The sequence below is a fragment of the Phascolarctos cinereus genome, unplaced genomic scaffold (assembly GCF_003287225.1).
Source record: "Phascolarctos cinereus isolate Bilbo 61053 unplaced genomic scaffold, phaCin_HiC Scaffold_3;HRSCAF=262, whole genome shotgun sequence".
Lineage (NCBI taxonomy): Eukaryota > Metazoa > Chordata > Mammalia > Diprotodontia > Phascolarctidae > Phascolarctos > Phascolarctos cinereus.
Genome location: NW_027555736.1, coordinates 253,111,919 through 253,129,591, shown reverse-complemented (window position 1 = coordinate 253,129,591; position 17,673 = coordinate 253,111,919). Strand labels below are relative to the sequence as shown.

The 17,673-nt window shown below is 34.7% G+C and overlaps 1 protein-coding gene across 1 annotated transcript in view; it reads left to right on the top strand.

The window, feature by feature from the left end:
* MDGA2 (MAM domain containing glycosylphosphatidylinositol anchor 2) overlaps positions 1-12,974 on the top strand; it is a 754,553-nt gene extending 741,579 nt beyond the window's left edge. The window contains exon 17 of the mRNA XM_021004762.2: positions 7,799-12,974. Coding sequence (XP_020860421.1) covers positions 7,799-7,887 — 89 coding nt within the window. The 3' untranslated portion in view covers positions 7,888-12,974. The remainder of the gene's footprint in view (positions 1-7,798) is intronic.
* The last annotated feature ends 4,699 nt before the right edge of the window (positions 12,975-17,673 follow it).

The following is a 17,673-nucleotide window of genomic DNA, read 5'->3' as shown; positions in this document are numbered from 1 at the left end:
ATTAGTTTATGTTATTAAATCAAATAATGAATTCTGAAATGTCACATATATGCAAATTCACACTTAAAGAAGTTATTATATAAAATGTGGTAACTGGTGAAGTATGCAGTGAAAATTTAAACCATTCAACTACTTTAAGGGATTTGTTGTTTGCACTAATTCCAATTCTAAAATGGATAGTTTCCCCATGGCTTTGAAATTTAGAATAATAATTTACAATATTCCCAAACAAAGATAAAGTTCCACAGTCAAGATTATTAACCATAAGTTCCATCGCTATCTCAGAACAATTCCATTTAAAAGGTGGGCATAACTCACAGACTGGAAAATCATTTTCCTAAACTACTTAATGTCTTTTTGACCACTCCTTCTAAGGAATATCCTTTCCACTTCATTGAAAAAAATGAACTCAGGAAGTACTTCCATTAAGTGCAATTAAAAAAAAAACTTTCTCCTCTTAGTGTGATCATTACCCTAATAGCTTCAGGGTACAATCCTTTCTTAGCTGAATAGAATCATGAGACCTGGGATGGGTTCGAAACTGGCTTGGTATTTGATAAGAATGATATTAAATGATATTGTTTTCTTAGAAGTTTAATTAAAAGCAATAATAAGGCTTTTTTCATTCATGTAAATCTAGAAATGGCTTTCTACTAAAGAAATATTTACTTCTTTATATTTCTAAAAAGGGAAGGCACAAGTAGGGCTAGGTAGCTTAATGTGTTTCCGCACCATTCACCGACATATCCAAACAATTGTAAAGTCTTATATCTATTTTCACATTTCTCGTATAGCACCTCATTAATCCATTCACACAGGTCCTACCTAATTTAGACTCTCATTACTTTTTCTCCACTCAGAAAGAGAACAGATTCTAACTCCAATTTTGGATAAGAGAATAAAGCACTTTCCACTTTACTGTGTTACTGCAGGGTTTTTCATGTTTATTTCTGTTCAATTAATCTAGCAACTTATCAAACTGTTATTGATGGGTTTGTGTTACCTTTCCCTAAAAATACAGCTATTATAAAAGTTACCTACTGAAAATAATGGTCTAATTCCAGAGCTTAGCATAGTGCCTGACACATACTAGGTGCTTAATAAATGTTTATTAATAGATTGAAATGGAAAAATGGCAGCCTTGTGCTATGGAAAGACTACTGTAGTGGATTTAGGGTCAGATGCCTTCAGTTTGAATCTCAACGTTGCTGTTTATATGATGTCAGGCAAGTCATTTAATTTCTCTATGCCTCCGTTACCTCATCTATAAAAGAAGAAGAATGGACTAGCTGATCTTTAAGATCTATTCTAGCTCTAATCCTGATTTGAGATAATTAGGTACTGTAACAGGTCATCAGGCCATTTGGAAAAGGGGTTAAGGAAAGTTAGGTCTTATCATGTCTTTCAAATTGTATCACGTTATTGCCTGACTTATCTATACTATTTAACATTCCAGTAGAACCCCACCCTCACCAGCCACCCCAGAAAAGAACAGAAATACCTGCACCCAACAGCCAGCAGACTAAACTTGGATCCTCTCCAGGCTATAGTCTCTTCAACAGGGGTTAAGTGATGACAACCCCCCCTTCTCCCCACTTTTCTGTCAGCCACCCAGGTGAAACATTAGGTCCAGGCTCAGCCCAGATTCCACTTCAATACCCCTATGGTGAGCCTCCTTGCCCATTTACCACCCACTATTATCCCTATTGGTTCTCTTGTTCTCCCTATCTCTATAATTAATTAATAGCCATTTAAGGAAAAATTGTCCCTTCCCCTAAACCTCTTCATGTTCTCTCATCTTCATCCACTTCAATGCTACCTCACCCATGTCCCAATCTCACCCTAATGACCCCTTCCACTGTATGTAACTTCTGAAATTCCTATTTCATAATGACCAAACTTCCCTTCATCTTGGACCTCTTTCACATTCTTTCCATATTAGTTCTCTGACACTGAGCTCCACTATGATGACCCTGTATCCCTAGGAATCCTTTCTAGTCTACTTATACCTTGTCTTACACTCTCTTTTTCACACTGGTCCTAGAGCAGGTCTGACTACTCTTTTCCCTCAGACTTCCAAACTTTCTTATTAGCCCCTTTACCCTGAAACCTTTCCTCCTTTAAAGTCCATTCAATCAAAATTTACCATCCAATCAAAACTATGGAAATATAGTATATCAACTGCCAGATTATTCTCCCTCTTTTCCCAAGGAGCTTAGCACCTGGTTCACAATCTTCTCCTCAGTAACTTCAATCAATTGATAAACATTTTTAAAACATATAGTATATGTCAGGCACACTACTAAGCATTAAACACTACCCTCAAGGAACTTACAATCTGATGGAGTAGATGACATGAAAACAAATATATAAAACCCTAACAGAATAAATATGAACAGAGAGAAAGAACTAGAATTAAGAGGAGTTGGAGAAGGCTTCCTGTTGAAAGTGGGATTTTGGATGGGACTTAAAAGAAGCCAAAGAAGTCAGTGGTCAGAGGAGAGGAGAGAGAACATTTGAGGCAAGGAGAATAGCCAGATAGAATGCCCAGAGCTGAGGGATGGAGTGTCTTGTTCATGGGACAGCCAGGAGACCAATAGTAAGGAGTATTATGAAAGAAATCAGGAAAAGTGGAGGTGGCTAGTTTATGAAGGGCTTTTAATGACAAATGGAGCATTTTGTATTTGCTTCTGCCAGGCAATAGGAAACCACTGGAGTTTACTGAGAGGAACGGTAACATGGTTGGACCTACATTTTAGGAAAATCAGTTTAGTGGCTGAATGGAGGATAGATTGGTGTGGGAAGAGACTTGAGGCAGGTAGAAACACTAGCAGACTATTGCAATAATCAAAACATGAAAGGATGAGGTCCTGCAATAGAGTGGTAGCAGTGTCAGAGAAGAGAAGAGAGCCTATTTTTAAAGATATTTCAAAAGTGAAATTGATAAATCTTGACCACAGCTAAGGTGAGAGATAGTGAAGAATCCAGGATGATTCCTAGGTGGAAACCCTGAAGATAGGAAGGTGGTGTTGCCCTTTACAGTAATGAGGAAGGTAAGAGGAAGAGGACTTTTTTTTGGGGGGGGATATAATGAATTATGTTTTGAACATATTGAATTTATCAGTTTGCTAGACATACAGTTGATTGTAGGAGTGATTCATGGCTGAGGCTTGGCTGGGTATAATCCATCATACAAAAGTGGGCTAAGGATTCAAGAGAGGAGGGCAGTATAGAGTTGAATCATTTCACTAAAGAGTCGGTATGGGGAGAAGAGGAGAGAGTGGCTAGGGCAGGGGAGATGACATGGGAGACAATTAAGGAGTCCAGAGGCTGGAGGCCATGGTGCCAATGAAGAGTAGAGTTATGTAAGGGAAGGCAGAAGGAGAGGTGAAAAGCTAATAGATTCTGGTCAGATAAGGGGATTTAATAATTCTTGAACATGGAAGTGGTACATTTGTTGGTGATAGCGAGATTGAGGGTACCGCCACCTTTGTGTGTGACTGAGGTAAGGTAGAGGAGTAGTTCATTGAAGGTGAGTAGACTGAGGAACTGAATGATTAGGGCATCTGAGGGAAAATCAGTATGTATTGGAATTCTCAGGGATGAGATCAGGAGTAAGAGGAGAGTAAAATAGTAAACCAGGTATCAAACTCAATGAGGAAGAAAAGGAAATGACCTGGCAATCTATAGACAACAGTTACCATGATTTTGATTGAATTGTAAATATGAATAGTATGAACCTCAAAGACAGAGAGGTTGCTGAGTGATAGAAGGAAGAGAACATGGAAGTAGCAATTGGGAAGAAGTATTCCAACTCACCTGTCTTTACCAGTGAACCAAGGAGGATAAATGAAAGTACAGCAAGTGCTGGAAAGAGTGACCAAGGAGGATGTGTTATCAGAGAGAAGCCAAGGTTTAGTAAAAGCTATGAGATAAAGAAATGGACAAGGAAAAAAGGTTTAAGCTGAAGGAAAGTTTGCTGCCTATGGAACAGGCATTCCAGAGGGCACAGTGGAAGGGTTGGGTTAAGTTTAGATAAAATTTTAGAATAGGAGGGTTGAAGGTGATGGAACTGGTGATAGGAGGTGAGGAATAGGGTTCAGATGGTGATCTACAGGAGTTCAAAATTACTGTATCCATATATATGCTTCCTCAAAGTCCCTACCTTCTCATTTCTTCAACATCCTTAAGCTCCATGATCTAATTCTTTATAGTTCTCTTCAGCCACCTATAGGGATAGTCACACACTAGATCTTGCCACTTCCCACAAAGATTCCACTTCCCTAAATAGAAACTATGACATTCCTCTATCTGACCATAAACTACTGTAATTCTACTACTCTCTTTTCTCATCACTGATCTTATACCTCTTCTTCACCATCACTAAGATCCCCTATTCTTCAATACCTGAGGAATTTCTCATCCCTATTTTGATTTCATAATTGTCCCTTTTTAACTTCAATTCAATCATTAGCCTTTACAATTTTTCTGCTCTTGAATCCCTTGTCCTATCACTACTTTATTTTTCTTGAGGCAGCTTGGTGGCACAGGTGGCACCTAGCACTAGTCCTGGAGTCATGAAAAGCTGAGGTCAAATCTGGCTTCAGAAACTTACTAGCTATGTGACTTCAGGAAAGTCAATTAACCTTTGTTTGTATCAATTTCCTCAACTGTGAAATGGGGGTAGCAGCAACCTACCTCCTAGGGTAACAACCCTAGGATCAAATAAGATAATATTCATTAAATATTTAGCACAGTTCCTGGCACATAATAAGCACCATATAAATAATGCTAGCCATCCTCCTCCTCCTCATTATTATTGTTGTTGTTATTATTATTATTATTATTATTATTATTATCATTAGTGTTGGTGTTGTTGTTGCCAAACCTTGCAGGAGCTACTGAATGAAGCTGGAGAAAGTCATACAAGTGTTCTGGCTGCGCACACTACAAATCCAAATATTTAACCTCAACTGGATTCTCACTGTATCAAGATTCACTTTTATTCCTCCCTAGTTGATTCTCAAACTTAATTCCACTGAAGTTATTTCAAACAGTTTTTTCTCTCCTTAATCTCTCCTCCATTCCCCCAGTCTCTAACAAGACTGACACTTGTATATGATCCCCTATACACCTTATCATATCCTTGTCATATTTTCTCTCTCTGTCTCTGTCTGTCTCTCTCTCTCTCCCCCTCTTTTTCTCTCTCAACTTCAACTTCTCATAATTGTCCTCAAACGTGCCCAAGCCCCCCTCATTCTCATTCTTAAAAAAAAGCTTCCCTATACCCTACTATCCCCTGAAGCTATCATCCTATATCATTTTTTCCTTTTCAGCCACTCTTTTAAAAAAAAAAACTGTCTACATTCTTTGCCTCCACTTCCTCTCCTGTCACTCACCAATCCTTCATAATCTGGCTTCCAACCCCATAACTAACCTGAAATTACTCTCTCCAAAGTTGATAGAGATCTCTGAATTGCAATTTCTGGTGGTCTTTTCTCAGAATCTTCCTTTCCCTATGTGCTGCATTTGACATTGTTCACTAATCTTTTATCCTGAATACCTTTTCCTCATTCACCTCCGACCTATCTGGCCACTCTTTCTCAGTCTTCTTTTCTGGGTCATTGTCCACATCATGTTCTCAAACTGTGGATGTTCTCCAGGATTTTATCCTAAGGTCTCTTCTTTACTTCTTTAACACTCAGAAATCTCATCAGCTCCCATGGATTTAACTATAATATATATGCACATGACTCACAGCTAACTAGAGTGACACACACACACACTACCTAGTAGATAGATTGCTAGATATGGGTTTACATGAGTCAGGCACTTACTAGATGTGTGATTCTGAGCAAGTCATTTAACTTCTCTGTGCCTCAGTTTCTTCACTTGTTAAATGAGTGTTATAATAACAGCACCTATGCCACAGGATTATCATGAAGATCAAGTAAGATAATATTTGTAAAACACTTTGTAAACCTTGAAGTGATATATAAATGCAATCATGATTATTAGTATATATCCTGGTGTTTCTCCTGAACTTTAATGCCACCATCAATAGATATCAAAAACTACATATCCAAAACCAAATTCATCTTTCCTTCTAAATTCTCCACTACTTCCTCCTAAACTCTCCCCTATTCCAAACTTCTTTTACTGGCAAAGGTACCACAATTTATCTAGTCTTTCAGATTTGTAATCTCAACATTATCCTGGCCTCCTCATTCTCCCTCAACTCATAATCCAGTCATTTGCCAAACGTTTTTTCTATCTTCACATCTTTTGCATCCAACCCTTCTCTGCATTCAACATAGCAGTTCAGGTCACCTCTCACTTAGATTATTGTGACAGCCTCCTAATTGGTCTCCCTTCTTTGTCTCTCCTTGCCCCAATCCATTCTATATACTGCTGTCAAAACAATTTTCCTTAAATGTAGATCTGATCTTGTCATTCCTCTGCTCAGCCAACTCCAGTATCTCCTTATTTCCTCAAAGATAAAACATAAACTCCTCCCTCTAACTTTTAAATATCATCACTACCTGCCTCCAGTCTAACTTTCCAGTTTCAATGCATATTATTTCCCTTCCTATATTCTCTATTCCAGCCAAATTGGTCTTTTCTTTATTCCTTACAAAAGACACTCCATCTCTTATCCCCTTAATTTTGCAGTGGCCATCCCACAAACCTCTGCCTCATGGAGTCTTTAAGGTTCGGCTCAAACACCATCTTTGACATGCCTTTCCTGATTCATCCCACTTTAGTGATCTCTCTCCTAAACTACCTTGCATTTAATTTCTTTTTCTTTTTTTCTTTTTATTAATATTATATTTATGCTTTGTATACCTTTACCTGTATTTCTCTCCCCAATTAGAATGTAAGCTCGTCATGAGTAGAGATTTTTTTCATTCCTTGAATATGTGCCTATATATAGTAGGTGTTTAATGAATATTGATCGGTTCATATGTTGATTGGTATAATTGCCCTTGCCCAGAGGAGTATGGGATCTGAAGTCAGATAATTTCCCATAGACAATAAAAAGTTATTAATATGGATATAAATTGTTGATACATTTTAAAAATAGTTAAGAAGGAAAAAGGATGCAAATTTCCCTCTCTGTAAAAAACCGACATGGAGTAGAGCAAGCAGTCTTCCTGTTAGATGACCTTAAAGTTATTGAAAAAAATGAGGCTTGGAAAAATGCTGAACTTTCTAGGGATTTCTGGATATTTGCCCTGAGCTAGTTTGTTTTCATCTCAAATAAAACTTCTACTTCTACTTCAGCTCAGTACATAAACCTAGACAATTAAATTCTAAGCAAAATTTCATATACGATCATACAAATTTGAATTTACAATTCTCAAATGAGAAATTCTCAAGTTATCATCTAGTAGATACACTGTTTAGTTTTCTAGAAATATATATCTACTTACATGATTCAAATTTATATGCTGTTTTGTGAAATGTTGCTTAGAATATAATTGTTGAGGCTTATGTACTGAGCTGAAGTAGAGATAAAAATTTTACTTGAGATGAAAACAAATAAGCATAATACAATTTTTATTTCCTACATCCTCTGTCATGGCAAAGTCCTTCCAGATAAAGTACACATACATGCACACACACACACACACACACACACACACACACACACCACACACATACACACACACACACATTTTTTAAATGGTCTTCTTGTCCCAGTTTTCATTTTCCTTAGTGCACTAAAATTTTATTGTGTATGTCTCTGAAAAGCTAATTCTACTTCTGTTCTGGTATTTATTTTCTTTATCTTTAGATTCAGTTGATGGCGCTGTTGGCATTTTAGTACATATATGGCTTTTCCCAGCTGTCGTCCTCATCTCTATCTTAAATCCTCGAAGGTGACCTTATTCTGGCAGAGGCTATAAAAGATTCACCAAGCACTGACATGAAGAAAGAGTCTTTGTAAATGGACATTTAAAAACAAACTACCAAAGATTCCTCCACTGACTACAGACTCCAAAACAAAACAAAACAAACAAACAAAAAAATAGCACTGGGGATAAAAACATCATGGGAGCATAATTTATTCCAAACTACATATGAAAGGTGATCTTGTCATGAATAAAGAAGAGACCTACCTTCAGGGGCTCTCCTGGCTAATAAGAATACAGTTTCATCTGGTTAAACTCTGGGAAAAAAAAAAGAGCTATAGAAAGAAATCCTTGTCAAAGCACAAAGTCATGACTGGTTTTGTTTCAAAAGAATAGTTTGCTTGTTACCTTGGAAACCTAATGGCCTGCCAACAAAAACCTCATAGTAAACAGGGTATGTGAAGAGCTGGCATTTATTTTCCCTTCAAGAAGGCTTTTAGTAGAGAATTAAGTAAATGTAGGCCCTTTTGCCTTTGGCTGTTACTTTTTCTTGAAAATTACCCTAACTCAGAGCTTTTTAAGACATTCATGTCCTTTCCCCATCCTCTTTTCCCCCTCCCCCATGGCTAAGCTAGATAACTGTATGCTGTCTCTTTTTGCATGCATTATTATCCAGGATGTGAAACCTGGGCTTACGTATTACACAGGCTTATCGGAATTTGCTTGCGGCCACTTGAACATCCCAACTAAGTCATCTGTTCCAATGAAGAAACCAAACCACTATCTTTTATAAAATTGCCATGGAAACCAAGTGCCTTCAATGAAACAAGCCTGAAAATTTTTCAACACAGAAGCTTGCACTGCTAAGAGTGGTTTGTGTAAAACTATTTTATAAACAAACTACAGAGGCTAAATGTAATTAGAGGCAAGAAAACAAAATGCCACTTCTGGAGAAGAAAGAACCTAAGTTGCTTCGTAAGCCCTTTCAGATGAGATATTTGTTTAACCAGCTAGACAGCCATGGCCTTTCAGCTTATTATCCATTAGAAAATAGCTTCCACTGATACTGGACATGGGAACAACACTCCCCACCCCCCTTTATTAAGTGGATCAATCAGAGCAAAAGATTGTTATTTAAAATATTAGGTGGTAAAATAAAAAAAATGATTTGATTAATGTCCACTTGAAATGAAGTTGGCCCTAACTTTAGAACTCCTAGTTTGTTGATTGAGGGAAAAGGAAAGTGTTTGTGATCACAGTATATAGAAACTCTACAGCAACACTGGAACTGAAAAATGTCTTTATTCTAATTACTAAGGGTAATATGCCTCTGCCCTTTAGTCAGACTCTGTGCAGATTGTGAAATAGTATTTTATTATTTTATCAACATTTAAAACATACAAATACTTTTACAAAAAAAAAATTCTGTAAAAATGATTTTGAGCTACCTGAGGACAAACCATTACCAGTTTGAGCTACCAGGACAAACCAGCCAGTTTTCCTATGTATTGTAAATTTCCCTTATATTTGTTGGTTATGAAACTTGATGACCTTTTTCCTTAAATTATTTCAGCTTTTAACTTCATTTAAAAAGACTTCTGTCTAAAGAAGAGTATCATCATCATTATTATTGTTATCATTAATATATATTGATAATGCCCCAGGGTTAAAAACTGATTATGCAAATAATTGGGATATACATATTAAGATTTAACATTTGAAAATATAAATATAAAAAGCACAACAAGATGTAGTGAAACAATGACAAGGCTTAATATTTCTTTCAATTCTGTAGAAATGTTTGTGCAAATTAAGTAATTCATCTGAAATGATCATTTTACAGCTATGTTCAATAAAGCCTCTTTCCAGGTAAGGTATGTTAAGATGTATGTGTGTTTGTATGTATATTCACTTATTCACCAAGCTAAACTGATTGTTTTTCACTGGTGATATTGTCATTAGATATATCTTTGCACTTCATATACTTTGATGTCTAAGGACAAGAATTTTAGAAAAAAAATTTTTTAACTTTTGAAAATGCCAGTTCTCTCTAAGTAGCTTATTGGTAAAATGCTGTTTCAATGGTATTGTATCTGGAAAATACAACATCTTAATTCAGAATGGAATCTTATATTTAACTAAGGAGAGAACCATTTTAAATCTTCAATAAGTATCTAAACTGGGCTATTAAAAATTGAAATGTCATAAAAACCAATTTGACTCCTCTAACAAAATTGAAATGAAAATAATTTTTCTATATCATTAATGTTGTCTATCCATGCATCTAATTAATCTCTTATATTGATGAAATGCCCTTTTGATATTGGTCTGAATTCAATTACTTTTTTTTTCCTTCCTTAAGTTTAAAAGAAATCTCATTATGATAGAGATCATAAGACTTGAGTAGAATACTATTTTTTTAGCCAGGCACTTCCCTTTCATTTTAATTAACAAAACTGATTTTACTTGTTAAAAAACTGGTAGTAATAAAAATCTCTTCTTAAACCTTCACAAAACCTTCATAAGTCAATAAGAAATGATAAAGCTAGAGGTGGTTCTTTTAAAAACACACACGTATCAAACAAAATACCAGTAAAAGAAAGATGGTATAGAATATATCAGTCTAAAGGGCTCTAGATCTCTTAGCTAGACTAGAAGCTGAATAATTATCTCCTTTCAAATCAAAGCTATAACTTATTTTAAAAGCATAGAAATAAGAAACAAGAAACTTTAATTCTTGGAAAATGGCAGGTAAATGAGCTAAGTATACCCTAATTTAGCCTAATGTTACTTTTCTAGGTAACAAGATTTTAGTGCACATGGCATAGTTGAACTGACCAACAAGATTAGTATGATTTTTGGTGGTGAGAAATAATATATGAGAAGCCTAAATTTTGTCTGAAGTATTTTTATTTTGTGTGAAAAATTTCAACAGGGACCTTTAAATCATTGGATTTTCTGGGTGTAGGCTGATAGCTATAATTTCTGTTTACCTGTGCTACTTAATTTGGATATTGCTGTATGATTAATCTTTGAAAATTGCCAGAATTAAAATGATACCTAATTTGGATATAGTTCATCAAAAGGAAACAAGGAAGATTAAGTAAATCTTGTATGTGTATGTGAATGTACATACAAATGACATTTTCATTGACTATGCTATGTACTAGGGTCACTCAGTATTCTCTTTTCCTTTTTCATTTCTTTCCCTCTGGTCCATCAATCTAAATATTTTGCTCCATTTTTTCTTTCTTTCTTTTTTAAAATTTATGTCTATTTAGCTCTGTGTCACTTCTTTCATTGTGTCATTTGCTGACTATTCCTATAACTATTTTAAAAAAAAAATTGTGGTTCTCCTGTGCTGAATAATATATTGCAGATAATATAGTATATCATAAAAGAAGTATAGCGAATCACAAAAATTTATTTTATGACAGTTTGTTTGGGATATGGTATGCCACAATAGCACGACAAGCTAAAATTCATAAGTTATTTCCCATTGATCACTAAACTGTCTTTGAATTAATTTTAATAACTAAAACCACTTGGGTTTAAGTTGCAAACAAGCTAACTAACTGCATTATATATTATCAGTGTAATAAATCATCCCATACCTATTTTACAATGTAACAAAATCCCAAATATAATTGTACTCGATTTTCACCAACCATACATTTTTATTTTAGAAGCCATATAATTAAGTCATGTTTTAACAAAAAAGTTTAATGTATGAAAAACAGAATCAAATTAATACCACATTTAAGGATCTGAGAAATTTATATGGATATTAAAGAGTTTAAATTTTACATATTCATCCTTTATAGCAAGATACTTTTAAGAAGGTGAGAAAATCTGATGCTCTCTTTTATTTTAATGACTATTATATTTCAGGTGTATATTCATTATCATGTTTCCATTTAAACTTTACCTTTCAATAGTATGAGGTGTACCATAGCACCTCAGGCCTGAGCAGGTTTATCCCCAAAGGCATCTGCCTAATTGGCCAGCAAATACATCTTTCAAAGTATTTCACATTGTACTACAAAGAAAAGAGATTATTCTGGTGCTGCTGGATGACTGAAGTCAATTAGTAATTAATGAATTTACTATAGAAACAATAAAAATATAAGAATCATCTCCATTTTGCCTTTTTTCCTCCAGTGTTCCCTTTCTACCTGCCATCAATTTATGGATTTTCAGGTAGTTTGTTTTTAAAATGATGGCCATAATACTTCAAATTTCAACTTACAAGAAAAAAAAAACCTATGATGCAATATGAAGATTCTTCCCCCCATGACTGTGTATTCAACTGCAGCATCAGATGTGACATTGGGATAAATTTCTGTAGTACTTCTATGAAAGACAGAAATGCTAATTGCATGGCAGTGGGGAGACAAAAGAATTCTAAACCATAGATAAATATATGGAAAAATAGTGAAAGGGTGAGTAATGAAAGGATTGAAAACCATGAATCTACTACAAATTCAATCATGGATTGTCTTACCATATCTTGTATACATTTTAATTTCATTAAACTGTCATTCAATTTCATTATTCTGATCCAGAATATAGTGTTATCAGAAATTAGAAAGTTGAAATTGAAAGCTTTTAAGAGTGATAAACTGAAGGTAATATATTGGACAGAATATTCAGTAGTAAAAGCAGTAAAATTTAGTTATATTAATTTTTCATCAGATCAATGAAAAATGTACTTTATTTTTGAACTGACATAAAATGATAAGAAAATTTATGAAATAGTTCTTAGTTTGTTCAATTCTTTGTGGATCTAGTCCATATTTCATTGATATCCTGGCTTCTTTAATATGAAAATACAGTTTTCCCTTTAGCCCCATGTTCCAAATATTTTTTAGATATAAGTTTAATCAATCTTACACTGAATTAAATCTATATTTGATTTCTGGTTACATTATATACATGTGTGCTTCTAGGTTTGATTTGCTTTTCCATTAGGTACTTTTTCCCCTCTGTTAAATAGTTTCAGATAGATGTATGTTATTTTCCATTTTTTCAATAAATGAAAACATGTTAAATACCATGTTAGTGTTCTGCAGACATTTCTACTATTAATAACTGCTAACGAGTGAGAAATTCAATGACTATTTTAGTGACATTCATTTTTAGAGTTTATGAGGTGTTTTTATTATCCAATTTTATCCTAGAGGAACTATGTAAAATAGATAACCAAGTATATATATACACACATGTACATATATATGTATATATGTATATATATACACACACATATATATAATATATAACATATATATATATATAATATATATAATATATATAACATATATATTATATATATATATATATAATATTATATTAGCAAATAATGAAATAACTGTTAAAAATTTGCTTAGGGTCTGGGAATTCTTTTTTGGCCTAACTAGGAAGTAGCAGACCCAGAACCAGAATCCAGGTGTTTTTACTCTTAGTCTGTTTCCACTACACCGCATTGCCTCCTTAGGATAGCAATTCTATTTTAAAACCATCGAAATATATGAGATCAACGGTTACATCAGCATGAGAAACTGACGTAGAAGGTGTGACTCAAATAAGAGGAGGATTGGGTCCTTGTATGCACAGTCTTTGGTACATTAAACCTTCATTCCATAATTTTTACTTATTTATACTTTAGGTTTTGATATGCATTGCAGATTTCCCTGAAAAAGGAGAGTGAAAATGTAATCAGTGCACAATATAAACCTGGTATAAGACAAATGATTCATCAAAACATACAAACAAGATGCTAAACATAAATGTCTCGCAGTGTCCGTTTAGTAGAATATTATCTTAATTTAACAGTTTTATTTATTTTTATTATAGTATGTTATATATGATATATAACATTGCTAATATATTGCTAATACAATAATATATAATAATATTATTATTATAATTAATAATATCTTAGTTTAAACCACTTATAATCTGTTAAGTGGCTGGTACTTGAAAAGAAGCATAAAGCAGTTTGCAGGTCTTCTAATGAAGACCTTGATTTGTACCATTGTACCTTGATTCTGTACTGTCCAAACAGTTCCCAGTACATGTCTGTTATTGTACTTCTTCTCTTCTCTGACACCAGAGCCACCTTAGTCTAGGCCCTCATCACAATATACCTAGACTCTTTACATAATATTCTGATTAGTCTTCCTGCCTCAAGTTTCTCTCCACACAGTCCATTAGTTGGCAAACTGATCTTGATAAAGCGCAGGTATGACCATATCTCTCCACAATTAATAAATTCTAATGGCTCCATTTCCTTTTCAGTAAAATGGGAATATTAATAGCATCTACCTCACAGTGTTGTGAAGCTTGAACAAGATAAAACACATAAAACATTTTGCAAACTTTAAAACATTGTGTGTATGTTGGCTACCATTCATTTATTTTCATGATGGACTTCCTGTAAATATTTATTGTAATCATTGTAGCATAAGTATAAAGATTAAATGTCAATTCTTATTATGAATTGATATACAACAAAGCTACCTCTACCAAATTTTCTTCAAAAAGAATCTTTAAGTCAGTCTTCCCATTACTTACATAAAACTACCTTCTCTCTTCTGTTTTTGTTTACAGTGAGAATGTCAAGATTTACATAATTAATTTTCCCTGATAATTTATGCATTTGTTGGTCAATGAACCAAGATGTCACATTTAGCATACCAGAATTCAATTTCATGTTTTCAGATGGTTTAAAAGCTATAGAATTCTGAGCATTTTCTGCTCACTTTTCTGCCACTGTCACCATCTGTGCAGAAGAGGAGACATCACTGAGGATGATTCTGTGCTTTACTTTGTCATGGATTTCTATAATGAAAAAAAAATGTCATCACCAAGTAGCTATCCTGCTTGTGATAAGCTTTTTTGTATTTTAACTAAGTGGATCCTTAAAAGAGAAGAAAGGAATAAACATTTATACAGTTCCTACTACAGAACAAACACTGTGCTAAGCACTTTACAAATATATTTTTTGATCCTCATGAAAACCCTATAAAGTAGGTGGTATTGTTAATCCCATTTTACAGTTGAGGAAACTGAAGCAAACACAACTGAAATTAAGTGCCTGAAGTCACACAGCTAATAATTGCCTCAGACTGTATTTGATCTTTCAATCTTTCTGACTCCAGGCCCATTCTATCTGACTCTTATCTACTGCACCAACTAGCTGCCTCCTTAAAAGCATAGTGGTCTCTACTGTATACTAATGTTGAACATACCTTTATAATTTTTTAAAAATCCATTCATTCTTTTTAAGAGGTAATTCCTCAGGTAAAGGTAGAGATTAACTAAGTTGGCAGTAGACAAAACTGATGAGCTATATTATTTATAGCCCTATTTTTGGTCAATGGCTTAGTTCTTAGATCAAGTGCAAATCTACAAATATTTACTAGGTAACTACTATTTCAATGTAAACTAACAAATGACTATACTCATAATAAAAATAAACAGAACCCTGAGTTATGAATATTATTTCTCATACTGTCAGTAGATTTTTGTTACATTTTGGCTATTATACAAATGACATGCAATTACACTGACACCAGCTCCCATCCTTGCTCCATTTAATTTACAAATAGAAGTAGAGAGTAGTAGATAGAGTGTAATAAGGAAGACTTGGGATAAAAAACACATACCTCTGTCACCAGTTGTATGACCACAGAAATTATCAGGACTGTTTTGAGCACCTACCTGATAGCTGTGAGGTGAAGTGTAACTTCCTTCTACTCCCTTATACACTCAACACACCACTCCCAGCCTCCATTCAACCATGAGCACATGACAACTAAATTATATATCCTACCTTAGTAATCCTGCAGTGGGATTTGGACTGCCCCTTTTGCATTTGTTTTTTCCTGATCTTAAAAGAAATACCTTTATGAGATGGAAAAGTCCAGGCTTTGGTGGTGGTGAGGGGAACCTTGTAACTTTGAGAAGTCCAGGTGTCCCATGAAATTAGAGATAAGTTGCAGGAGTAACAACTACTCCAGAGGTTTTAGAGAGGATAGCCAATGATAAGAGGATTAGCCTAAACCTCAATCACACAGCAAGCATCGATTATGCACCTACTACACACAGGTACCCTGTTAAGTGTTGGGAATACAAAGTAAGGCAAAAGACGGTCTCTGCTCTCAAGGAGCTCACAGTCTAAACAGGGAAGACAAAATGTAAACAACTATGTACAAACAAAATAAATGCAGGATAAATGTGAAATAATCAATAGAGGGAAGCCACTAGCTTTAAGGAGAATTAGGAAAGGCTTCTTTAGAAGACTGAATTTTAGCTATAACTGAAGAGAAGTTAGAGGTGGAGATGATGGAGAGAATTCTAGGCATGGAGAACAACCAGAGAAAATTCTCAAAGTCTACAGTCTTGTGTGAAGAACATGAAGTCCTGTGTCACTGAATCATAGAAGACATTGGGGTGAATAAAATCTAAGAACATCAGAGAGGTAGGAGGGAAGTATGTTATGAATAGCTTTGACCACCAGAATATTTTATATGGGAGTAGGTGTGTGGGAGCTAAATAGTCTGCTTCCCATTCAGGCAGTCATCTTGGATGTCTGAGTACCATTAATTTAAAATAGGTTGTCCTACTCCTCTGAAAAACCACTAGAATTGTCCGAGAGCCCCAGAATGAGAATGTTGAAAACCCCCTGGAGCAACACAGGGCAGCAACAAACTTCCACTATTGTTATTTAGTTGTTTTAGTCTTTTTTGCCTCTTCCTGACTGCATTTGAGGTTTTCTTGGCAAAGGTACTGGAGTGGTTTTCATTTTCCTTCTACAGCTCATTTTGCAGATGAGGCAAACAGGGTTAAGTGGCTTGCCCAGGGTCACACTGCTAATAAGTGTCTGAAGCCAGATTTAATTCAAATCTTCTTGACTGCAAGCCCAGCACTCTATCCATTGTGCTACCTAACCCCAACTTTTAGTCAACATAGAATAAATGCACTCAGATTGGGACAGTGTAGGCCCAGGGGCTCTAAAATACTAAATACTCTATCCTGAGATGCCAAAGAATGTCCTGAAGATCCAACACTCTGTATCTTCCTGAATCTAGGCAGGGTTAACTCCAGGAAGTAAAGATTAGCCCAAGAAAGCAGGCTACCCAGGTGAAGACCAATTAGAACTTACCACTTAACTCAAAAGTATAGCAGAGGGGCATGCCATAGTCCTGGAACAAAGCTTTAATTCAAGAACTAAAGCTGAAGATATGATTAAATGAAAGAAAATACAAATGCATATGAAAAATTATCCAAAAATTTAGATGTCCCAAAAAGAAAAGAGTAATTCCATAAAAACCACAAGCAGAAATTGAAAGGAAAAAAAAATGATTTTCCACAAGGACTATGAAAATTCCTAGAAGAAATGAAGCAAGAGATTTAAAAAAAGAAAGAAAGAAAGGTTTTACAAGAAAGAATTGGAAAGAGAATAAATAACTTAGGGGAGAAAAGTGATAAGCCTTACTCAAGAAATAAACTCCCTGAAAACTGGAGTGGACAAAAAAAATTCATTGATTCCATTGAGGCAATACACTAGAACCAAATCAAAATATCAAAACATGTAGAAAAACTAATGTTTCTGATATTTAAAACAACTGAATTGGAAACAAATCAAGGAGAAATAATTTAGGAATCATTGAACTCTCTGAAAACTATGATTTCCCAAAAGCCTGGACATTATTATTTCAAGAAATCATAAAGGAAAACTGCCCAGATATATTAGAACCAGAGAGAAAAGTAAAGGTAGAAAGAACCCACTGGTTATGTCCAGAAAAGAATATAA